Genomic DNA, 26,900 nt, shown 5'->3' with positions numbered 1-26,900 from the left:
GATTCCTCTAGTCAATTTTTCATTTCAGCTATTGTACTTTTTCAGCTCCAGAATCTTTTTGGTTCCTTTTTATACTTTCTATCTTTTGATCAATATTCATTTTTGTTCATACATTACTTTCTTGATTTACTTTAGTTTTTTGTCCAGTGTTTTACTGAGTTCATTTAGCACTTTTGGATAGCGCATTTAATGTATCTGACTAGTAATTTCAATGTCTGCATTTCCTCAGTGATAGTTTCTTTTTTTTTTAATTTTTTTAAATTTTTATTTATTTATGATAGTCACAGAGAGAGAGAGAGAGAGAGGCAGAGACACAGGCAGAGGGAGAAGCAGGCTCCATGCACCCGGAGCCTGACGTGGGATTCGATCCCGGGTCTCCAGGATCGCGCCCTGGGCCAAAGGCAGGCGCTAAACCACTGCGCCACCCAGGGATCCCTCAGTGATAGTTTCTATCAGATTCTTTTTTATATGTAAATGGGACACACTTTCCTGTTTTTTTTTTTGTTGTTGTTGTTGTTGTTGCTGAGGTGTGGACATTTTGAATAGTATAATGTAAGTCTGGAAATCAGGTTCTTTCCCTCCTTGGGGATTGCTCATTTTTGTTTGTTTAAGACTGCAGCCATCTATTTATTTTGTGACTCCTCTAGACTAGTTTTGCAAAGTGTGTATTCCATGTTATGTATCCTCACTGAAGTTTCTGTTACATTATCTCTGAGGTCTGGCAGAAATATTGATTAAAGCTTCAATATAAGAAAATATAACAATTATATGCACTGTCTTAGCTTGAACTTCTGTAAAACGATACCATAGACTTGGTGTCTTAAGCAAAGGAAATTAATTTTCTTATGGTGCTAGAGGCTAGAATTTGGAGATCAGGTTCCCAACATGGTCAGTTTCTGGTGGGAGCTCTCTCTCTCTCTTTTTTTAATGAGAGCTCTTTTATTAGATTGCAGATGGCTGCTATTTTGCTGTGTTCTCACATGACCACTTTTTTGTCCAAGTGCAGAGAAGGAGTGAATAAGCTGTCTGGTGTCTTTTCTTACAAGTGCACTAATATTATCATGAAGGTTTGTCCCTCAGGACTTTATCCAACCCTAATTATCTTCCAAAGGCCCCATCTCTAAATAACATTACAATAGAGTTAGGGCTTCAACATATGAATTTTGGAGACAAACAATCATTCAGTCTATAATATGTATCTAACAACAGAGCTACAGAATACATGAAGCAAAAAAATGACATTATTGAACATACAAATAGTTATATAATAGTACCTAGAGCCTTGAATACTGCACTTTCAATAATGAATAAAACAATGACTCACTAAATTCTATACCTGAAACTAATATTACACTGTATGTTAACTAACTTAAATTTAAATAAAAACTTGAAAACAAAACAAAATAATGAATAAAACAATGAGATAGAAGATCAATAAGGAAATAGAGGACTTGAACAACACTATAAGTCAACAGACATACAGAATACTCAACCCATTAACAGCAGAACACTGATCTTAAGTGCATGTTAAACATCCTTCAGGATAGATCATATAATTAGCCACAAAACAAGTCTCAATACATTTTAAGAGACTGAAAATATACTGCACATCTTTACCAATCAGAGTGGAATGAAACTAGAAATAACAGGACGATGGTAAAATTCACATATATGTGGAAATTAACACACTTCTTGAAGTCTAATTAATATGCAATTAGTTGCATTCATTTCAGGTGTATAACATATGGATTCAACAATTCTATACATTATATCAATGTCCACCACAGTACTGTAGTTTTTTTGTTTTGTTTTGTTTTAATTTTTATTTATTTATGATAGTCACACACAGAAAGAGAGAGAGAGATGCAGAGACATAGGCAGAGGGAGAAGCAGGTTCCATGCACTGGGAGCCCGACTTGGGATTTGATCCCGGGTCTCCAGGATCACGCCCTGGGCCAAAGGCAGGCGCTAAACCGCTGCGCCACCCAGGGATCCCACCACAGTACTGTGGTAAGCATACAACATTACTATAATAGTATTCCTTATGTTATATTTTTCATTTCTGTGACTTATTTATTTTATAACTGAAAATTTGTACCTTTTATTTTATTTTAAATTTGTACCTTTTAATTCCCTTTATCTATTTCACCCATTACCCATCCTTATACCAACCTCCCCTCTAAGCAAACACCATTTGTTTTCTGTATTTAAGAGCCCGGGGTTTTTTGAAACAACACGCTCTTTAAAAAAAACAACACTAGATAAATAAGAAATCCAAAAATGAAATTATAAAATAAATTGGGATGAATGAAAATGAAAACACAACATGCCAAAACATAGGATGTAGTGAGCCCATTGGAATGAAACTAGAAATCAATAGCAGGAGGAGAATTGGAAAATCCACAGATATGTGGAAATTAAAGACTTTTAACCAATGCATCAAAGAATAAATCACAAGGGAACTCACCAAAGATCTTGAGACAAGCTGAAAAACATAATGTACCAACACATAACAGAATGCATCCAAATCCGTGCTAAGAGAAATTTATAACTGTAAACATTTACATTAAAAAAAGAAAGATCTCAAATCAATAACCTAACTTTACATCATATGGAATCAGAAAAAAAGAGCAATTTAAACCCAAAGCTGTCAGAAGAATGGAAATAATAACAATTAGAGCACAGATAAACAAAACAAAACAAACCCAGGATTTTGTTCCTTGAAAATAACAGCAAAATTGACAAACTTTTGGCTAGATTGACCATTAAAACAGACAAGAGACAGAAAAATAAAATTACTAAAATCAGAAGTGAAAGTAGGGACTTTACCAATTTTATAGAAATTAAAAGGATTATAAGAGAATACTAAAAACAATTATAGGCTAAGCAATCTGATAACCTTGATGAAATGGGAACACTCTTAGAAATATAACCCTGGGGGGCAGCCTGGGTGGCTCAGTGGTTTAGCGCCACCTTCAGCCCAGGGCCTGATCCTGGAGTCCCGGGATCGAGTCCCACGTCAGGCTCCCTGCATGGAGCCTGCTTCTCCCTCTGCCTGTGTGTGTCTTTTTTTTCTTTTTTTAAAGATTTTATTTATTCATGAGAGACACACAGACAGAGAGGCAGACGGAGAAGCAGGCTCCATGCAGGGAGCCCAACGCGGGACTCGATCCTGGGTCTCCAGGATCACTCCCTGGGCCAAAGGCAGGCGCCAAACCGCTGAGCCACCCAGGCTGCCCGTCTGTGTGTGTCTTTCATGAATATATAAATAAAATCTTTAATAAACAAAAAGAAATATACCCCTGGAAATACACAAACTACAAAACAACCGAAGAAGAAATATAAAAATTCAAACAGACCTATAACAAAAAAAGGAAATTAAATCAGTAAGCAAAAACCTCGGAACAAGGAAAAGCCCAGGTTCAGATGGTTTCACTGGTGAATTCTCATAAACATTTATAGAATGAATACCAATACTCTTCAAACTCTTGCCAAAACTCGAATTAGATGGATCACTTACAAACACATTCTATGAGGTTACTAAAGCCAAAAAACAAAACAAAACAAACAAAACAAAACAAAACAAAAGGACAATACAAGGAAAAAAAAACTACAGGCCAGCATCCCTTATGAATATAGATGCAAAGATCCTCAACACAATACTAGCAATACTAATATGCTAGTGAATTCAGCAACCTATTAAAAGAGTCATACACTATGACCAAATGGAATTTATCCCAGTCCTGTGAGAGTTGCAATCTATAATAACCAATGTAATTTGGGGCATCTGGGTGGTTCAGTTGGTAAGACATCTAACTCTTAGTCTCAGCTCAGGTCTTGATCTCAGGGTCATGAGTTCAAGCCCTGCATTGGGTTCCATGCTGGGTGTGGAACCTACTAAAAAAAAAAATCAATGTAATGTGCTACATTAAAAGAATGAAGACAAAAACTATATGATCATATCGATTGATACAGAAATATGTCAGAGCAAAAACTCTAAATCCCAGAATGAAACAGGTGTAAATCTTTATGACTAATTAATGGTTTCCTTGATCTAATACCAAATGCACAACAAAAGAAAAAATAGATATATTAGAATTCTTCAAAATTAATTTTTTTTTGCTTCAAAGAGCATCATCGAGAAATTGAAGAGACAGCCTATAAAATAGGAGATGTTTGCAAAGAACACATTTGATAAGAGATTTGTCTTAGTCCTCTTGGGCTGCTATAAGAATTACCATAGCTGGGTGGCTTATAAACAACAGAAATTTATTTCTTGTAGGTTTGGAGGCTGGGAGATCCAAGATCAAGTTGTTAGCAGGTTGTATGTGTCTAGTAGGGCCCACTTTCTGGTTCATAGAAAAATGTCTTTTTATTCTGTCCTCATATGGCAGAAGAGGCAAGGGATCACTCTAGAGCCTCCTTTCTAAGGGCACTAATTTCATTCATGAAAGCTCTGCCCTCATGACCTAATCATTTCCCAAAGGCCCCACTTCCAACTACCATCCATTGAGCATTAGGATTTGATATATGAATTTGCATGGGATAAATAAAGGGAACACAGGGAACTTTTAGGGTACTGAAACTACTCTTTATAATATTATAATGGTAAAAACATGTCATCATAAATTTATTCAAACACATAGAACAAAATCAAAAGTGAACCTTAATGTAAATTAATGTACTTTGGGTGATGATAGGTCAGTAAAGATTCATTAACTGTAACAAATGTACCACTCTAATGGGGGGATATTGGTAATGGGGGGATATTGATAATGGGAGAGGCTGCATATGTGGGAGGATACGGGATATATGGGATACTCAGTTTTACCTTTCAGTTTTGCAGTGGACCTAAAACTTCTCTAAAAAATGAAGTTTTTTTTAAAAAAAAGGAAAATGAATTTATATGCTACATGCTACAGCATGAATACATTATACTAGTGGAAAGAAATAGATACTAAAATACAACTTTTGAAGTGCTCTGAAGGAAACAAATATAATGTACAATAAATAGTGGAATAACAAGTAGTTAGAAAAATAGAATAGTAACTGGTCAGAAAGTAAAACTAGATTGTCTGAGAAAGTGAAGGGCAATGGTTGGAAATAGAATTATGCTCAAAAACAAGAAGCTAAATATCACCACTCACAAATCTTTGAGAGATTGAATGAAAAAAAATTAAAGAGGTAAATGGCAGCTCAGACTTTCAGCCATCACAGTGTATTAACACCCTTAAGAGTATTCAATAACCAGAATTAGTGGAAGCTGAAGTAGGAGATGACTCAATCCATAATCAAGGGATGGATTCGTTTGGAAAGCGCAGCAGCAATGTCCAAGCCTGCTGACCTCAGTGTATGCATCTGTTCACAAACACACCTAGATATAGACAACAGCCCATTCAGAATTGACAGAAGTGTCTCTTCCCAAAGAGTTAAAGAAAACTTAAAATAGAAGAAAGGAAATAAAATTAAGTTTAAAAATTAATGAACTAAAAAGAAAGCATATACACAAGAATAGATTAATACAGACAAAAGCTAATTCATTAAGGGACTAATGAAGCACAGTTGCCCCTTGAACAAAATGGGTTCAAACTACATGGGTTCACTTACAGTTTTTTTGGATAAATATAGTAGAGTACTGTTAATAAACTTTCTCCTTATGATTTTCTTAACATTTTTCTCTTTAGCTTCCTTCATTGTAAGAATATAGTATGTAATATATGTAACATACAAAATATGTAATGGTTGATTATGCTATCAGTAAGGCTTCTGGTCAATAGTAGGCTATTAATAATTAAGTTTCTGGAGAGTCAAAAATTATATACAACAGATTTCCAACTACACAGAAGGGTCAAGGGCCAACTAGAGACACAATGAGATAAAGTAAAAATGTATACAATAAAAGAATATATGAAAAACCCTAATAAGTTGGAAAATAAAGTTATGAAAAAAATTTTTTAAAAGATTATTTATTTATTTATTATAGACATAGAGAGAGAGAGAGAGAGAGAGAGGAGAGAGAGGCAGAGACACAGGCAGAGGGAGAAGCATACTCCATGCCAGAAGCCCGCCGCGGGACTCGATCCCGAGATTCCAGGATCGCGCCCTGGGCCAAAGGCAGGTGCTAAACCGCTGAGCCACCCAGGGATCCCCCTGAAAATTTTTTAATAAAAATATGGGGATGCAGTTATGCATCTCTATCTAAAGGCTGTTAATGAGGTAACAGAAATGAGGGGAGAGCAATAACTTTTTTTTTACTTTTTTTACTAACTTTCGCTCCCTGTGTTGGGAGTGTGATGGATAAGTGTTCTTCATTCTGCCATCCTGTTTCCTGTTAACATTCTCAATCATGCAGGCATAGAGTTCTGACAGTGGTAAAGAATATCTTTCATATTTTAATTCCTTCTGTTTCCATTTGACTTATAAAGAAGAAAAATATAGTGAAAAAAACTGTAAACCATCAAAAATAAAAATTCTGGGATGCCTGAGTGGCTCAGCATTGAGCATCTGTCTTTGGCTCAGGGCATGATACCGGGGTTCTGGGATTGAGTCCTGCATAGGGCTCCCTATTTGGAGCCTGCTTCTTCCTCTGCCTATGTCTCTCCCTCTCTCTCTGTCTCTTATAAATAAATAAATAAAATCTTTACAAAAATTAAGAAATAAAAATTCTGCTGGATATTGATTATAAACATAATGACTAAGTTAATTTAGGCATAGATCTTTTAATCTGGAGTTACTACATGTCTTTGTTCCTGTATGCTACATACTAACTTAAGTGAATTTCAGTCTCCTGTTTCTACAGTAATGATCTCACACCAGTTCCCTTTTCCAGTTCCCTTTCTGCTGATCCCATACATCTTATAGAATAATAATAACAGCTAACATTAAGCATTTGAGCTAACATTAGGCATTTAATATATGTGGTGATAAATCCATACAATTCTATGACAAAAGTAGAATTATCTCCTTTTCACATCTGAGATAATGTTCTGAAAGGATAGTAATTGGCCTATGAAAATTCCAGACATTTAAGCTGGAAACAACAGGAAATTAGTAAATCATGGGGCATACAGAATGGTGCTCTGTAAATGTTAAAAATGATGGATTTATTTCTGCATATACAATCAACTAGTTTTTGACAAAGGCACCAAGAATACAATGGGGACAGGATAATCCCTTTAATAAATGCTGTTGAGAAAGCTTATTATCCACATGTAAATTATTAAAATTAGACCTTTTCTTACACCATACACAAAAATTGATGCCCAATGTATTAGACTTTAATGTGGATCTGAAACCACAAAACTCCTATAAGAAAACATAGGGAAGGGATCCCTGGGTGGCGCAGCGGTTTGGCACCTGCCTTTGGCCCAGGGCGCGATCCTGGAGACCCAGGATCGAATCCCACGTCAGGCTCCTGGTGCATGGAGCCTGCTTCTCCCTCTGCCTTTGTCTCTGCCTCTCTCTCTCTCTCTCTCTCTGTGACTATCGTAAATAAATAAAGAAAAAAGAAAAAAAAAGAAAACATAGGGAAGAAGCTCATTGAAATTTGTCTTGGCAATGATTTTTTGTATTTGATACCCAAAGAACAGGCAACATAAAGTAAAAATAAACCAATGGAACTACAAAGTTTCTGCAAAGCAAAGGAATCAATCAATAAAAAGGCAATCTATGAAATAGGAGAAAACATGAACCTCTTAACAGATATGTGAAATGTGATTCTGTATTCCATATATACAAAATATATAAGGAACTAATATAACTTAATGGCAAAAAAAGTGCATAACAAAAATGGGCAAAAGACCCAAATGTTTTGCAAAAGAAGATATACAAATGGCCAACAGGTACATGAAAAGATGCTCAACATCACTAATTATAAGGGAAATGCTAACCAAACCCATAGAAATGTCAAAGAGGTATTACCTCATACCTATTAGATGGCTATTATCAAAAAGTCAAAAGATAACAACTATTGGTGAGGATGTGGAGAAAAGGCAACCCTTGTAAACTTTTGGTAGGAATGTAAATTGGCATAGGCATTATGGAATACAGTACGTAGGATCCTCAAAAAATTAAAAATAGAACTACTATATAACCTGGATTCTGGGTATATATTCAAAGGAAATGCTGTCAGGATCTGAAACTTATGTGCATATCCATCTTCATTGCATTACTTACAGTAGCCAAGATATGGAAAAAAACCTTAGTGTCTGCAGACAGATGGATAAAGGAAAACACACACACACACACTGGGATATTATTCAGCCTTAAAAACAAAGGAAATCTTGCCGTTTACAAAAACATGGATGAACATGGAGAGCATAATGATAACTGAAATAAGCCAGACACAGAAAAACAAATACCATATGATCTCATGCACAGACTGTAAAAAATAAGTTTAACTCACAGTAACATAGAATGGTGGACAAGAGGCTGGGGACTGGGGGAAAGGAGGATTTTTCATCAAGAGGTACAAACTTTCAATTATAAGGGTAAATTCTGAAGATCTAATGTAAAACCTGGTAACTATAGTTAATAATAATGTGTACTCGAAATTTGCAGAGAGCTCAAGTATTCTCACCACACACACACACACACACACACACACACACAAATAACTATATGAGGTGACAGTTAATTAGCTTGGTTGTGGTCACCATTTCACAGTGTATGTCAAAACATCACATTGAACACCTGACATATATACCATCTTAATCTGTCAGTCATACCTCAATAAAGCTGGGGAGGGAGAAAAACACTGTTGTGGGAAAAACACGTAATAAGTAGGCTAGAAAACCATAAAAATATAGTCATTGTCAAAACACTGATACACCAAATTGCTAACAGTGATTGCATCTGAAATCAACTATGTGTCAGCTTCTCTTTGAAGAGGATGATGTATAGGGATGCAAACAGCAGTGGCATGCCTGAAGTATATAGTAAGGAAATAACCTGACAAAAACAAATATTTAACTGTTCTTTATTTTTTATTATGAAATTGATACAGAGAATAAGAACCTACCTATAAACCAACAACCAGCTTTATCAATTTATAAGAATTGGCCATATTTGCTTATTTTTTAAAGAAATAAATGATTAAAAGGTATCTCCCTTTTGCCTCCTTTTCTCAGTCTCATTTTTCTCCCCCTCCAGATGTCACCACTGTTTTGGATTTAATTATTATTTCCGTGACTGTTGTAACAATAAATCTATGATATTTAGCCATGGAAAATACATATAGCATCAATTTGCATATTTTTAAAATTTATATGTGGTACCATCTCATACAAAATACTCCCTAGTTCAATTTCATTATTAAGATTTATCCATGTTAATAGAAGTAGCTCTACTTCATTCGTTTTAACTTGGGCTATAGCTTATATCCACCCTAATGGTTATTTTGATTGCTTTAAGCTTTTCATTCTCAAATAATGCTGAAATAGACTTTCATGTATATCACCCTAAACACATGAGGAGAGACTATAAGAGGTTTAAGTATGGAACTGCTGGGTCAGAGAGTATCCACATTTTCAACTTTACTAGATATTGCTAAATTATCCTAAATACAACTACTTCCAATAGCACTGTATGAACATTCCTACTGCTCCACATGTTTCCAGTAATTGGCTCTGTGATGCTTTTGGCAAAGTGATGATTTTGAAAGAGTTCACTGTGGTTTTATTTGCATATCCCTTACTGTGATGGATATAAACAAATATTCTAATAGCTCCAACTCCATCCATTCTCTATAGGGATAAACCATGTTTATCATATGCAGAACTTCTACAAATAGGTCAGATTCAACAATTTTCTTGCTCTTAACAATTCACACTTCATGAATTTCAGAACAAAGTTGTGAAATTAAAGGGCAAAAAGACCTGAGGAATTTTGGTTCTAACTGCAGTGAATTTGTGAATTGGTAATAACAACTTTATTATCCTGAGTCTCTTCAGCCTGGACTATATGATACTCCTCAGTTTATTATTCATTTTGCTGGGTCTAGAAAATCTATTGTTTTATATTTAAGTATAAACAATTTCAGCCTTCGAACTTCAATTTAACTCTATGAGGATATAATCTTAGTATGGATCATTGTCTCCTCATATATAAAAGTTTTGAACAAACAGTAGCTACTCAATATTCACTGAATGAGTGGAAGCATATATATATTTGAAATATATAAAATACATATATATGAAAGCCTATATATATTTGTCTAACTTTTTTCCTTCAGTTCACTTTTGGTTTCAATTTTACAACCACTAGTTAAAATTTTACAAACTTTATAATTTTTCTGTGGTATGAAGCAATTTAAATGCTTTTAAATTTACCTAAATTCACCCAATACAATTGCCTGGGCTTGGTGCCTTTTTATGGGATAGTATGAATTTCTATGTTTATTGTTTTTTTGCAGTTAGTTGTGATACTCTATTTTTTTCTTGATGTAAATGTGAGTTCTGTATTCTTCTCAGTGAATCATTTTCTTTATGTTGATTAGTTTATCTAACTCTCTTTAGAAACTTCCTGAAACTGGCTGAAGGTGTGAATAGTTCTATTACATGTGTCTGTATTGATTACTTATCTAGAATATGAAGACTCCACTTCTGTTTCTAAAATTTTGGGGTTTTCTTAATTCTGACCTGCTGCCTCTCAGGGATGTTCTACTTTGTCTCCCTAGGAATTTTCTTCTAGTTGTGAGAGGAGTGAGCTAATATATGTTGAGTATGTAGAACAGTGCCTGATGCATAGTACACACTCAATACATGTTAGCTATTATGATTTATTGGATATCTGCTATATTTGATGTGCTATGTGAAGCACTTTACATGCAAATTTATTACTTAATATGTATCAATCTACAACAGACATTATTTCATTTAATAATCACATTTCTACAATACAGTATCCTTTATTATCCCTATTTTAAGAATTAAAGAAAACCCTGAGGTTTGTACAAGTCAAACAAATTACTCAAAGTCACACAATGCCACAGTAGTGGTAGAGCTATGATTTTCCAGAATCGAAGCTCTTAGTCCTGGTAAGTGCCTAGTGCTCAGATAAGGAGACTGGAATAAAATAAGGCCAAAAGGTATATAAGAATCATATAATGAAGTGCCTCATAGACAATTTTCAGACTGTGGATATTAGCTTAAGAACAACAGTAAACCAAAAAAAAAAAAAAAAAGTTTTAAATGGAGGCAGTGATGTATTCTTATACTCCAAAAGAAAAAAATAAGTTTGGGGTATGGTGGGAAATGAATTTAAGGGGACCAAAGTTGATATAGGAAGACCTGTTAGAAAGCTACAGCATGGTGATCCAAGTGAGATAAATCTTAGACTAGGGCAACAACATTAGAGAGAGAGAAAAGAGTATAAATTCTGGGAATATTCATGAGATAGTGTCTAGAGGACTTGGTGATTGACTGGATTGGGTGGTGAGAGTGACTCCCCAAGATGGATTCTCTGATGATGAGCAAGGTGTGCATGCTGCCTGAAAGTTTTCTTGCATTCCTTACATTCATAGGGTCTCTCTCCAGTATGAATTCTCTGATGTTGGGCAAGGGATCCACAGTAACTAAAAGCCTTTCCACAAACATTACATTCATAAGGCTTCTCTCCAGTATGAACTCTCTGATGTTGAGTAAGGGATGAGTCATTGCTAAAAGCCTTCCCACATTTAATACATTCATAGGGTTTCTCTCCAGTATGAACTCTTTGATGTTGGGCAAGGTAGGCAATCTGGCTGAATGCTTTCCTACATTCTTGACATTTATAAGGTTTTTCTCCAGTATGAATTCTCTGATGTTGAGCAAGATGTGAATTCTGGCTGAAAGCCTTTCCACATTCCTTACATTCATAGGGTCTCTCCCCAGTATGTATTCTCTGGTGTACAGTAAGGTATGCACGAAGGCTAAATGCTTTCCCACAGACATTACATTCATAAGGCTTCTCACCAGTATGAACTCTCTGATGTTGAGCAATGGATGATCGATTGCTAAATGCTTTCCCACATTCAATACATTCGTAAGGTTTCTCTCCAGTATGAACTCTCTGATGTTGAGCAAGGTAAGCAAACTGGCTAAAGGCTTTCCTACATACCTTGCATTCATAAGGTTTTTCTCCAGTATGAACTCTCAGATGTTGAACAAGATGTGCATTCTGACTGAAGGCTTTCCTACATTCCTTACATTCATAGGGTTTCTCTCCAGTATGAATCCTCTGATGTTGAACAAGATTTGATCGCTGGCTGAAGGCTTTTCCACATTCTATACATTTATATGGTTTCTCTCCAGTATGAATTCTTTGATGAAGAGTAAGAGATGAGCTCTGGCTAAAGACTTTTTCACAGTCATTACATTTCAAAAGTTTCTTCTCTGTATAGATACTCTTGGGCTTAACGGCCATTAAATTTCTTTTAAAGCTTTTCTTATGTGTATTATGTTTATGTACTTTCTCCTCTTTGGTGATTATCTGTTGTGTATGAAGCAATGTGTTTGGATGGAAACTTCCCCAAGATTTGTTATATTCTTGTGCTCTTCTATTAATACTGGCTTCTTCATCAGTGATTGTCTCTTCCTTGAAACATGCCTTCTCACTTCCTGGCTGTCTCTCAAAATGGCCCTCACATTTCCATTCTTCTCTTAAACTAGAATACTCAAGGCTATAGCTTGTAAGTTTTTCTATTATCTTTTGTGATGATTGTGCTTCATAGATGTCCTGCTTTGAAGTTAGTTCTTCAGTCTCACACATAGATTCCCAGCCTGAAAAATAATAATTAAAAAACGGTCTCCTCTATCATGTACCAGAAGGAACATTTATGAAAGTGCATTCAAAAAATGGAGTATGTGAATTTAATAGATAAAACCCATAAGAACATTGGCTTTTTAAGTTCTGATGTTTGCGAGAAACAAAATAGGTCACAAAGAAACTTGAGAAGGAATGACTAGAATTATAAGAAAGTCAGTAAGGTAAATCTCCAGTAAATAAAGAATTATGGAGGTGGATGGACTTGGTTATAATTTTATGCATGTATGCATAAATATAGGCACTGAAATAACCTCCATTCTTATAGTTGCTTTTTTTCAAGAATATTCATTGAACCTTGTGCCATATACTCTTCTAAATGCTTTTAATATTATAGTAAACAAAACAAAGATCCTTATTTTTGTGGACCTTATATTCTTTGGGGAGATAGGAAATAAATGCTAAATGAGTAATTTTATTGTATATTAGAAAGTACTAAGAGCTACAGAAAAGGAAAAGCAGGGTAAAAGAGATTAGGAATGTTGGCAAAGTTAGAGGTAGGAATAATTAGCAAGTTAACATTTAAGCAAAGATCCGAAGGAAGTGAAGAAGTTAGTCACTTAGATATATGGAGAAAGAGCATTTTGGGCAAAGGAAACAGCCTAAAAGTAGAAACATGTTTCCATGTTTGAGGAATAGCAGGAAGGTGAGTGTAGGAAGAGATGAGATCAGGAGATAAAAGATAAGAATACTTAAACTTTATATGATTTCCTGAGTGGGACAGAGAACTACTGAAGTGTTTGTGGAGTAGAGGAGTGATATCCATTTACAGTTTAATAAAAATATTGAAAGGTGGCGAACAGAGAAGAAGCAAGGGGACCTATGATTGTAGTAATCCAGGTGAAGACAATGAGGGTCTAGACCAGAAAGCTAGCAATGGAGGTATACTGAGATGGTCAGATTCTAGGCATGTTTTGTAGGAAATGCCAGGACAATATCCTGACAGATTGGTTATGAAACTTAACAGAAAAATGAGACAAAGAAGCATTCAAAGTTTATGATCTGAGCAATGGCAGGATGGATTAGCATCAACAGTGATGGGGGAGGCACTTGGGTGGCTCAGTGGTTGAGTGTCTGCCTCTAACTCAGGACATGATCCCAGGGTTCTGGAATCAAGCCCCACATCAGGCTTCCTGTGGGGAGCTTGCTTCTCCCTCTGCCTATGTCTCTGCCTCTTTCTCTATGTCTCTCATGAATAAATAAATAAATAATCTTAAAAAAAAACAGTGATGGGGAAGGCCATGGGTACAGCAGGTTTAAGTGGAAAGACATGGAAGATCTAGAATTCAGTTTTGAAAATAATAAAGTGTTTTTTAGACATTGAAATGGAAATGCTGAAAAGGCAGGCGGGACCCATGAAACTGAGTTTAAGACAGAGGTCTGGACTAGAGATTTTAAATTAGGAATTGACAGCATATACATGGTAGTTAAAGAGACTACATTACCAAGAGAATGAGTGTAGATAAAGAGAAGAGAAGAGAAAGGAGCAAGTAATGAACCCTAGAGCACTCTAACATTAAGTAAGATATTTGAGAAAAGAGAAACAAAAGAGATTAAGAAGGAATAAATGTTAAACAAAAAAATCATGGCTGAGAACATTAATACAACCCGATATTAAATTGAAGATTGTAATGAAAATCAACTTGTTCAATGATTTATACTGAAAAAGAATACTTATGCTGAAAAAGAATAAAATAAAAGAATAAAAAACCTGGAAAATTAGTCAAGAAATGTCACAAAAGTATAAAAATAACAGCTAACCATAGTGACCATTAAAAAGAATTATATGTATGTTGTTACTTGCAAAACACCAGAAATGAGTCATTACATAAAAAAAAGGTGCATAAAAGAATGTAGAAGCTGTGTAGAAAGGAGATTACTGGTATACTTATTTTTTCAAGTAAGAATGTATCATTTTGCAATGTTTTAGTAGATTTTATTTATTTGAGACAGAGAGTGTGCATGCGAAGCAGGGCAGAGGGTCAGAGCGAGAGGGAGAAGCAGACTTTCTGCTGAGCAGGGAGCCTGATGCAGGACTCAATTCCAGGGCCCTGAGATCATGACCTGAGCCAAAGGCAGATGCTTAACCTACTGAGCCACACAGGTGCCCCTCATTTTGCAATTTTAGAATCAATTTAAAAAGCAATAAAAGAGGGACGCCTGGGTGGCTCTGCAGTTGAGCATCTGCCTTTGGCTCAGGTCATGATCTGGCAGTCCAGGGATTGAGTCCCACATGGAGCTCCTAACATGAAGCCTGCTTCTCCCTCTCCCTACATCTCTGCCTCTCTCTCTCTCTCTCTCTCTCTGTCTCTCATGAATTAATAAATAAAATCTTTAAAAAAAAGAAAGCACAAAAAAATAACCTCAGAAGGTAACTTTACCATTGACAACAACAATGAAGAGGGAAAATATCCTAAAAATAAACTTTACAAGAAATGAGCAAAAGCTTTATAATTCTAATGAGGGACCCACTGCCCCCCATAAATTTGCATAAAGGGAGAAGATGCATACTTTGCTTTTCTATATGAAGAACCAACTATGTATAGCCATTAATTCTAAATTCACAATCAGAACTTCGTTGTAAATTTTTTTTTAATTGTGTAATAAAGATTTTGGCAGGACTTAGTCTATTGGCTCCCAAGTGGTAACCCTCTAAACCCTCTATATTCCTGGAAGGAGTGTCATTGTTATTCATAGTGAGCCCTTGGAACCATACCTGATAGCTCATAACTATAGTTTATGACTCACAACTTGCCCCTTTATAGTTTTTGCTAATGTGATGATTTAGGATGGAGGCTAGCCATGCCAGAAAGAACCACCATGTGACTAAAGGGTTGGTACTTTGAACCCCCATGATATCAGTCTGACTTCTGGGAGGGGAAGGAGGCTGGAGATTGAATCATGTTGGGCACTGGGCAACGACTCACTCAATCATGCCTCCATAATGAAACCAAAATCCAAAAAATAAATAACCCTACACACTGATGCTCTCTTGAGAGCTTATTCTTTTGAATACTAAGATGTCTGGAGGGCCCTTTCATGTTTGTAGCACTCCCAGACCTTGCCCTTTGTGCCCTCTACTTCTGGCTGGTTCCTTGTACCTTTTGTTAAAAACAAAACTGTAATCATAATATAACCTCTGTGAGCTGCTGTTGTGTATCATAAAACCTGAGGGTGATTACAGGTACCCTGTTATCTGTACCTGGCTGATCAGAAAACAGGGTGGCCCTGAAGATCCCTAAGCTTTCAGCTGGTGTCTGAAATAAGCAGTCTTGTGTAGCACTGCTCTCTTAGATTATGCAGTTTGGCAAATTGACCTTAAGAATTTTTTTTAAATCCTAAAGTTTATTAGAAAAGTAAACATGTGTCTAGGATAGGCTATGCATTGTCCATAAAATATGCATTAATAAATTTAAAGACTGAAATCATACAAATTATCTTTCCTAATCATAATGAAGTTAGAAATCAATAGCAAAATGAAAACTGGAAAAAATCCACAAATATGTGGAAGTTAAATGCTTAACCAATGGGTCAGAGAAGAAATTGCAAGTTATCTTGAAACCCATGGGAATAAAAATACAACATTCCAAAACTTACAAGATACAGCAAAGCTGTGCTACAAGGGAAATGTATATCATTGATGCTTACATTAAAAAAGAAGAAAGAAAAAAAAAAAAGAAGAAAGAGTTCAGCAAGCTAACATTATATCTTAATAAACTAGAAAAAGAGCAAACTAAACCCAAAGCTAGGAGAAAGAAGAAAATAAGAAAGATTAAAGCAGAGATAAACAAAATAATAGAATCAACAAAACCAAGAGTCATTGAAAAAGATCAACAAAACTGACAAACTTTTATTTGGATTGACTAAGAAAAATAAAAGAAGACTCCAGTAACTAAAATCAGAAATAAAATGTGCCACATTATTACCAAGTATACAGGAATAAAAAGGATTATAAGAGAGTTCTGTGAACAACTGCATGCCAACAAATGGGCTAGCTAATAAACTGGATAAAATGGACAAATTCTAAGAAATACACAACCTACCAGACTGAATAACAAAGAAATAGAAAATCTGAACATACCCATAGCTAATAAGTCTACTAAAACAGTAATCCATCCAAAACCTTCCAACAAGAAAAGGCCTAGAACCTGATAGTGCCTGTGGTGAATTCTACCAAACATTTAAAGAATTTGCACAACTCCTCCTCAAACTCTTCCAAAGACATGAAGAGGAGTAAAGACTTCCAAACTCATTCTTTGAGGCCAGCATTACTCTAATACCAAAGCCAGAGTAAGAATACTATAAGAAAACTAGAGACCAATATACTCTATGAGCTTCGATGTAAATAAAAATCATCAACAAATACTAGCAAACTGAATTCAACAGCATATTATAAGGATTATACACCATGACCAAGTGGAATTTATTTCTGGAATGCAAGGATGGTTCAGAAAAAAATTAATGTAACATACAATAACAGAATGAAGGAAAAAACATGATCATTCCAATTGGTGCAGAAAAAGCATCTGACAAAATCCAACACCCTTTCATGATAAAAACACTCAACAAACTGGCAATGGAAGGAAACTACTTCCACATAATACAAGCCATATATGAAAAGCCCACAGCTAACATCACATTCAATGGTGAAAGACTGAAAGTTTTCCTCTAAAATTACCAGGAACAAGGCAAGAATGCCCACTTTCACTACTTCTAGTCAATATAGTACTGGATATTCTAGCCAGAGTGATTAGCTAAGAAAATAAGAAAAATAAATTTTAAAAATCCAAATTATAAAGAAGTAAAATTATGGGTTTGTAGATGACATGCTCTTATACGTAAAAACAATACAGACTCCACATGCCCCCCCACATTAGAACTAATAAATTCAGCAAAGTAGCAGGGTACAGAGTCAATACACTAATTACATTTGTGTACATGAACAATGAACAATCTGAAAAAGAAATTAAGAAAACAACTCTATTTACAATAGCATAAAAAAGAATAAAATAAGAACTAATCAAGGAGGTGAAAGATTTGTACAATGAAAACTACAAAACATTGCAGAAAGAAATCAAATAAAATATAAGTAAATGGAGATATTCCGAATTTATGGATTAGAACTTTAATATGGCTAAGATGTCCATACTACCTAAAGTATCCACAGATTCAGTGCAATCCCCATCAAATCCCAATGATTTTTTTCAGAAATAAGAAAAATTAATTCTAAAATTCATATGGAATCTCAATGGACCCCAAATAGTGAAAATAATCTTGAAGATGAAGAACAAAGTTCCAGAACAAATCTGGAAAAGGAAGAACAAAGTCTCACACTCCCTGATTTCAGAACTTTCTACAAAGTATAGTAATCAAAACATTGTGGTACTGGCATAAAGACAGACATACAGAAAAATAGAGTAGAAAATTGAAAGACCCAAAATAAAACCTCATGTATATGATCAAATGACTTTTGATAAGGGTGCCAACATATATAAAAGACCCACAGCTATTATCATCCCCAATAGGGAAAAACTGAGTGCTCTTCCACTACAGTTAGGAACAAGACAGGGATGTCCACTCTCACCACTATTTTTTTAAGATTTATTTATTTATTTGAGTGAGAGAGAGAGAGCATGAATGGGAGCAGCAGAGGGAGAAGAAGAGATAAACTTAAGTAGACTCTGCACTAAATGCTAAGCCCAACACAGTGCTCCATCTCACAACCCTGAGATCACGACCTGAGACAAAACCAAAAGCCTAACTGATGGTGTCATCCAGATGCCCCTCTCACCACTGTTATTTAACATAGTACTGGAAGTCCTAGCCACAGCAATCAGACAACATAAAGGGAAAAAAAGAGATCCAAATCATTAGGAAGAAGTCAAACTTTCACTATTTGTAGATGACATGATACTCTATATAGAAAATCTAAAAGACTCCAAAAACTTGCTAAAATTGATACATGAATTCATTATAGCCTCTGGACAAAAATCTATGTATAGAAAAATGTTGCATTAATGGCACATGAAAAAAAAAAGTTCAACATCACTCATCATCAGGGAAATACAAATCAACCACAATGAGATACCACCTCATACTGTCAGAATGGCTAAAACTAGCAATTCAGGAAACAACAGATGTTGGCAAGGATGTGGAAAATTTCACTGTTTGTGGGAATGTAAACTGGTACAGCCACTCTGGAAAACAGTATGGAGGTTCCTCAAAAAGTTAAAAACTGAACTGCCTTATGACCCAGCAATTGCACTATTAGGTATTTATCCAAAGGATAAATACAAGCACCCCAATGTTTATAGTAACACTATCAACAATAGCCAAATTATGGAAAGAGACCACATGTGCATCAACTAATGAATGGATAAAGAAGATGTGGAATATTATTTAGCCATCAAAAAGAATGAAATCTTGCTATTTGCAATGATGAGGATGAAACTAAAGTGTATTATGCTAAGTGAAATAAGTCAGAGAAAGACAAATACCATATGATTTTACTCAAATGTACAATTTAAGGGAAAAAAAGATGAAGATAGGGAAATGGAAGGGAAAGTAAAATAAGATAAAAACAGAAAGGGAGGCAAACCATAAGAGACTCTCTCTTTTGAGTAGGCTCCATGCCCAGCATGAAACCCAATGTGGGGCTTGAACCCACGTCTGTGAGATCAAGACCTGAGCTGAGATCAAGAGTCAGATGCTCAAACAATTGATCCACCTAGGTACACCAGGAGACTCTTAACTATAGAGAACACATTGAGCATTGAGGTTTGCTAGAAGGAAGATGAGAGAGGGGAGCGATGGGCTAATGGGTGATGGTCATTAAGGAGGACACTTGCTGTGACGAGCACTGAATGTTATATATAAGTGATGAATCATTAAATTCTACTCCTAAAAGTAATACTACACTATATGTTAACTAACTCAAATTTAAGTAGAATCTTGGAAGAAAAAAAAGTATTCCATTTCTATACATCTATAATGAAGCAACAGAAAGAGAAATCAAGGAGTCAATCCTTTTTACAATTGTACCAAAATCCAGAAGATATCTAGGAATAAACCTAACCGGTGAAAGACCTGTATTCTGAAAACTATACAGCACTGATAAAGGAAAATGAAGATGACACAAATAAATGGAAAAACAGGGGCACCTGGGTGGCTCAATGGTGGAGCATTTGCCTTTGGCTCAGGTTGTGATACCAGAGTCCTGAGATCAAGTCCCATGTCAGGCTCCCTGCTTCTCCCTCTGTCTATGTCTCTGCCTCTGTTTCTCTTCTCTCATGAATAAGTAAATAAAATCTTAAAAAAAAAAAGAAATGGAAAAATATTCCATGCTTACGGATTAAAAGAATATCATTAAAATGTCTATATTACTCAGAGCAATCTACACATTTAATATAATACCTATCAAAATACCAACAGTATTTTTCACAGAGCTAGAACAAACAATCCTACAATTTATATGGAACCACATAAGACCCTGAATAGACAAAGCAATCTTGAAAAAGCAAAGCAATGCTGGAGGCATCACAATTCTGGATTTCAAGATATATTACAAAGTGTAATGATCAAGAAAGTATGGTACTGGCACGAAAACAGACATACCAAAAATAGAATAAAAAATCTAGAAATGAAACCATTACCATATAGTCAATTGATCTTCGACAATGCAGGAAAGAATATCCAGTGGAAAAAAGACAGTCTCTTCAACAAATGGTGTTGGGAAAACTGGATCACCTTCTTATTTCACAAAAATAAATTCAAAATGGAGGAAAGACCTAATTATGAGACAGGAAACCATCAAAATACTAGAGGACAACATAGGCAGTAACCTCTTTGACATCAGCCATAGCAACTTCTTACTAGATAGGTCTCCTGAGGCAAAGGAAACAACAGCAAAAATTACTGGGATTTCATCAAAATAAAAAGCTTCTGCACAGCGAAGGAAAGTCAACAAAACTAAAAGGCAACCTACTGAATCGGAGAAGATATTTTCAAATGACCTATCCGATAAAGGGTTAATATCAAAAATCTATAAAGAGGGCAGCCCAGGTGGCTCGGCGGTTTAGCACGGCCTTCAGCCCAGGGCCTCATCCTGGAGACTCGGGATCAAGTCCCACGTTGGGCTCCTTGCATTGGAGCCTGTTTCTCCCTCTGCTTGGGCCTCTGCCTCTCTCTCTCTCTCTGTGTCTCTCATGAATAAATAAAATCTTTTAAAAAAAATCTATAAAGAATATATCAAACTCAAACCCAAAAACCAAATAATCCAGTTAAGAAATGGGAAGAAGACAGGAAAAGATATTTTCCCAAAGAAGACATACAGGTGATAAGGGTGCCAGGATCATTCCATGGGGAAAGGATAGGTTTTACAACAAATGTTGCTGAGAAAACTGGATATCCACATCCAAAACAATAAAGCTGGGTTCTTCCTTTACATTAAATACAAAAGTTAACCCCAAGTGGATCAAAGACCTAAATGTAAGACCTAAATATAAAATACTTTTAGTTGCAAACTAAAATTCCTCATGACATTGAATTTAACAATGATTTCTTGGTTATGATATCATAAAGCATAGCCATCAAGGGAAAAGAAAAACTAAATTTCATGAAAATTAAAAACTTTTATACATCAAAGATTATAATCAACAAGGTAAAAAAGGCAAGCCACAGAATGGGAGAAAACATCTGCAAATTATGCACCTGAAAAGCATATATATCCAGCATTTATTAAGAACTCCTACAATTCAACAAGAACACAATTCAAAACTAGGCAAAGCTTTTTCCTCTGGGCCGCCAACATGCCATCCAGACTGAGGAAGACCCGGAAACTTCGGGGCCACGTGAGCCATGGCCACGGCCGCATCGGCAAACACCGGAAGCACCCAGGAGGCCGGGGTAATGCTGGTGGCATGCATCATCACAGGATCAACTTCGACAAATATCACCCAGGTTACTTCGGAAAAGTCGGTATGAGACATTACCACTTAAAGAGGAACCAGAGCTTCTGCCCAACTGTCAACCTTGATAAACTGTGGACCTTAGTCAGTGAGCAGACACGGGTAAATGCTGCCAAAAACAAGACTGGAGCTGCTCCTATTATCGATGTGGTGCGATCGGGCTACTACAAAGTTTTGGGAAAGGGAAAGCTCCCAAAACAGCCTGTCATCGTGAAGGCCAAATTCTTCAGTAGAAGAGCTGAGGAGAAGATAAAGGGTGTGGGGGGCGCCTGCGTTCTAGTAGCTTGAAGCCACATAGGGGGAGGTTCATTAAATGCTAACAAGTGCTTTTCTAAAAAAAAAAAAAAAAAAAAAAAAAAAACTAGGCAAAGGACTTGAAAATACCTTTTTCCAAAGGAGAGATACCAAAGTAACGGAGTAAAGGGATAGAAAAACTATGCTAAGGAAATACTAACAAAAGAAGGCTAAGGTAGCTATACTAATATCAAGCAAAATAGTTAAGGGAAAAATCATCACTAGTTTAAAGAGGGTAACAATCATTTAAAGAGATAACAATAATATATGGAAGAATTTACCAGAAAGATAAAACAATTCAGAAAATATATGACCTAATAAAATACTTCCAAAATATAGAAAACCTGTTGTCATAAATTTAAAAAATCTATGTATTCACCATCAGAGGTTTTTTTAAAAATTTTATTTATTTATTCATGAGAGACACAGAGAGAGAGGCAGAGACACAAGCAGGGGGAGAAGCAGGTTCCACGCAGGGCTCAGGACGTGGGACTTGATCCCGGGTCTCCAAGATCACGCCCTGAGCTGTAGGTGGCGCTAAACTGCGGAGCCACCGGGGCTGCCCACACCATCAGTGTTTTTAAACATGTCTTTGATAACTGACTTTTCAGATTTTTTAAATCAATAAAGACACAGATTTGATCAGCAAAAATAATGAGCTTAATCCAATGAACATATATCAAATGCTGTATATTGCACAACCAGAAACATAATATTTTCTAGGACACATTATTTACCAAAATTAACTACTAAGACATAAAATAAGTTTCAAAGAATTTAAATTAAATAGACCATATTTTCTAACCACAGTACAGTTAAAGAAACAAAATACTTTAATTTGGAACCTAAAAATTCCAGGTAATTCATGGATCCAGAAAAAGAAAATCAATGGAAATTAGAAAATGCTTAGATATACATGATAGCAAAAATACAACCTATCAAATCATGTGGAATACATTCCTAATACAGTCGTCAAAAAAAAAATATTGTATTTTTAAGTTATCTCTATACCCAGGGTAGGGCTTGAACTCACAACTCCAAGATCAAGAGTCACATGTTCTACCAAGTGAGCCAGTCAGGTACCCCTATTCCTTAATATGTCAAGTGCTTATAACAGAAAAGAAAAATCCTCAAAAACAATGAATTATCTAACTTTAAAAGTTAAAAATAGAATAGCCTAAACAAATGTAGAAAGAATTAAATAATAAAGAAGAGAAATACGTGAAATTTTTAAAAAGATAAATTAGAGAGGATCAGTGAAGTGGAAAAAAAGTCTGAAAATACAAAAACGATAAATGCATGGAAAAAATCTTTCTCCCTTTTTGGAAGAAAAAAGAGGTCATAATAACATACATTGCCAACTTTAGATAAGAGAAAATAATGGAGAACTTTAATAAATTGAATATTTACATAGGATGTAAAAATTCCTAGAAAAAATACTATAACTCCATGATTATAGGAAAAACAGGATCTTATAACAAATTGAATTAATAGTTTAAATTCTTTTCACACACACAAAAAAATCACAGGCCAAGATGAACAAATTTCTATCAAAAATTCAAAAAACAAAGAATTTTGATTATATACAAATTATTCTAAGGAAGAAAAAAAAGGAATACTCATCAATAAATTTTATGAGACTAGTATCTTGATTCCAAAATCTTACAAGAGTACTCAAAGGGAAAACTGAACATCAACTTCATTGATTAACATAGGTGCAAAAAACCTAAACAATATATTAGCAAACAGTAAGTAGCCATGAATGAAAAAAGATATAAAGATGGTTTTGCCTCAGGACTACAAAGTCGGTTCAACATTAAAAATGTAATAGGTAAATCACCACATTAAGAGATGAAAAACTAAAAACCATCTAATCATCAATAGAGACAGAAAAATGTTTGGTAAAACTCAATATCTTTCCACAATGAAACTCTAGCAAAAAGGAATAAAAAGGTATCTACCAAAACATTTAAATAGCAGAATTATTAATAACAAAATATGAAGGCACTGTCATTAAGACCAAAAATCATACATCATACAACAAAATGAAATAAAAGGCATCAAAATCAATAAGGAAGAAGTAAAATCTTCACTATTAGATGACTTGACACTATATATAGAAAATGCAAAAGACTCCATCAAAAATTGCTAAAACAAATAAATTCGGTGACATTGCAGGATACAAAATCAATGTACAGAAATGCTGCATTTTTATATACCAATAATGAAAGAGCAGAAAGTGAAATTAAGAAAACAACCCTATTTATAATTGCACCAAAAATAATAAGATACCTAGGAATAAACTTAACCAAAGAGGTGAAGGAACTGTCCTCTAAAAACTATAAAACACTGATGAAAGAAATTGAAGATGAGATGAAGAAATGGAAAAACATCTATACCCATGGGCTGGAAGAACTACTGTTAAAGTGTCTACATTGCCCAAAGCAATCTACATATTTAATGCAATCCCTATCAAAATGACAACAGCATTTTTCACAGAAATAGAGCAGATAATCCTAAAATGTATATGGAGCCACAAAAGACCCCAAATAGCCAAAGCAATCTTGAAAAAACAAAGCAAAGCTGCAGGCATCACAATTCTGGATTTGAGTGATATTACAAAGCTGTAATAATCAAAACATATGATACCAGGGGCCACCCAAGCTGGCTTAGTCAGTGGAGTGGGCAACTCTTGATCTCAAGATTGGGTATAGAGATTACTTAAAAATAAAATTTTAACAAAACCAACAGTATGGTATCGGCACAAAAATAGACACATAGATCAATGGAACAGAATAGAAAATCCAGAAATAAAACCACAATTATATGGTCAATTAATCTTCAACAAACCAGGGAAGACTATCCAATGGAAAAAAGTCTCTTCAACAAATGGAGTTGGGAAAACTGGACAGCAACATGTAAAAGAATGAAACTGGACCACTTTCTTACACCATACACATACCAAAAAAAAATCCTCAAAGTAGATTAAAAACCTAAATGTGAGACTCGAAACCATAAAAATCCTAGAGTAGAACACAGATAGTAATTTCTCTGACATTGGCTATAGCAACATTTTTCTAGATAGCTCCTTTGAGGGAAGGGAAATAAAAACAAAAATAAACTATTGGAACTTCATCAAAATAAAAAGCTTCTGCACAGCAAAGGAAACAATCAAGAAAACTAAAAGGCAACCTATAGAATGGGAGAAGATATCTGCAAATGACATATCTGATAAAGAGTTAATATCCAAAATATATAAAGAACTTATACAATTCAACAGCCAGAAAACAAATAATCCAATTAAAAAATGGGCAGAAGACATGAACAGACATTTATCTAAAGAAGACATACAGATGACCAACAGATACATAAAAAGATACTCATCATCACTCATGATTAGGAAAATGGCAATCGAAATTACAATGAGATATCACCTCTCAAACCTGTCAGGATGGTTAAAATAAATAGCACAAGAAAGAACAGGTGTTGGCAAAGATGTGGAGAAAAAGAAAACTTCGTGAACTGTTAGGAATACAAACTGTGCAGCCACTGTGGAAAAGAGTATGGAGGTTACTCAAAAAGTTAAAAACAGAACTACCCTATGATCCAGTAATTGCAGTACTGGATATTTACCTAAAGAATACAAAAACACTCATTCAAAGGGATACATGCCACCCTATGTTTATAGCAGCATTATTTACAATTGCCAAATTATGGAAGCAGCCTAAATACACTAAATTGATATACACATATATATATATATACACACACTAAATATTATTCAGCCATAAAAAAGAATGAAATTTTGCCATTTGGAATGACATGGATAGAATTAGAGAGTATTATGCTAAGTGAAAAATGTCAGAGAAAGACAACATATGATTGCACTCGTATGTGGAATTTAAGAAACAAACAAGCAAAGGGGAAAAGAGATAAAGACAAACCAAGAAACAGATTTAATTACAGAAATCTGAGGGTTATCAGAGGGGAAGGGAGTTATCAAGGGGGATGGGTTAAATACATGATGGAGATTAAGGAGTACACTTGTGATGTGCACTGGGTGATGTATGGAATTGTTGAATCACTATAGTATACCTGAAACTAATATAACACAATACATTAACTAACTGGAATTAAAATTATAACTTAAAAAAAAAGAATGCCTGCTATCACTACCTCAGTTCCTATTGTACTGAATATCTAAGGGCAACAGGAAAAAGAAATTAAAGGTTTAAGAATTTAAAATGAAACCACCATTATTCACAGATACGCCTGCCCAGAGAAAAAAATCCAAAGAAATCTAAAAACTATTAGCATTAATGGGAGAGCATGGCAACATTACTGGATATAAGGTCAATGTATAAAAGTTAAGTTCATTTCAATACATGAGTAGCAAATAGAAAATATACACAACATTTAACAAAGTAATAAAACTATGATGCCCAGGAATTAATCTAACAGAAGATGTATATGGCCTTTATGGAGAAAATTATAAAACATACTAAAGGAAAGTTTTATAAGCTCAGTAAATGCAGAGAGAAACCACAGAATAAAAAAAATTATAAACAGAAAAGTGTATAGGGATGCCTGAGTGGCTCAGTGGTTGAGCACCTGCCTTTGGTTCAGGTCATTATCCCCAGATCTGGGATTGAGTCCTGCATCCGGCTCCCTCCGGGGAGCCAGCTTCTCCTTCTGCCTATGTCTCTGCCTCTCTCTCTCAGTCTGTGTCTCTCATGAATAAATAAATAAATCTTTTAAAAAAAAGAGAAAAATTTATAAAATTGACATACAGAATAAGTAAATTTCAATCAAAAGCCAACCGCTTTTTTTGTTGTTTTC

General features: G+C 35.0%; 2 protein-coding genes across 21 annotated transcripts in view; one reads left to right on the top strand and one right to left on the bottom strand.

The window, feature by feature from the left end:
• Positions 1 to 8,961: 8,961 nt before the first annotated feature.
• Positions 8,962 to 26,900, bottom strand: part of ZNF570 (zinc finger protein 570) — a 131,499-nt gene continuing 113,560 nt past the window's right edge. For all 20 annotated transcript variants that reach the window (XM_077903398.1, XM_077903634.1, XM_077903491.1 and 17 more), the window contains one exon: positions 8,962 to 12,758. In XM_077903398.1, coding sequence (XP_077759524.1) covers positions 11,401 to 12,758 — 1,358 coding nt within the window. In that variant the 3' untranslated portion in view covers positions 8,962 to 11,400. The remainder of the gene's footprint in view (positions 12,759 to 26,900) is intronic.
• On the top strand, positions 21,591 to 22,093 carry LOC144321223 (large ribosomal subunit protein uL15). The gene has a single exon (XM_077910819.1). The coding sequence runs from the start codon at positions 21,609 to 21,611 to the stop codon at positions 22,053 to 22,055; it is 447 nt and encodes a 148-aa protein (XP_077766945.1). The 5' UTR covers positions 21,591 to 21,608; the 3' UTR covers positions 22,056 to 22,093.

This window comes from Canis aureus, chromosome 1 (assembly GCF_053574225.1).
Source record: "Canis aureus isolate CA01 chromosome 1, VMU_Caureus_v.1.0, whole genome shotgun sequence".
NCBI classification, from domain to species: Eukaryota; Metazoa; Chordata; class Mammalia; order Carnivora; family Canidae; genus Canis; species Canis aureus.
The sequence above is the reverse complement of the archived record's forward strand: the minus strand, read 5'-3'. Positions and strand labels throughout refer to the sequence as shown.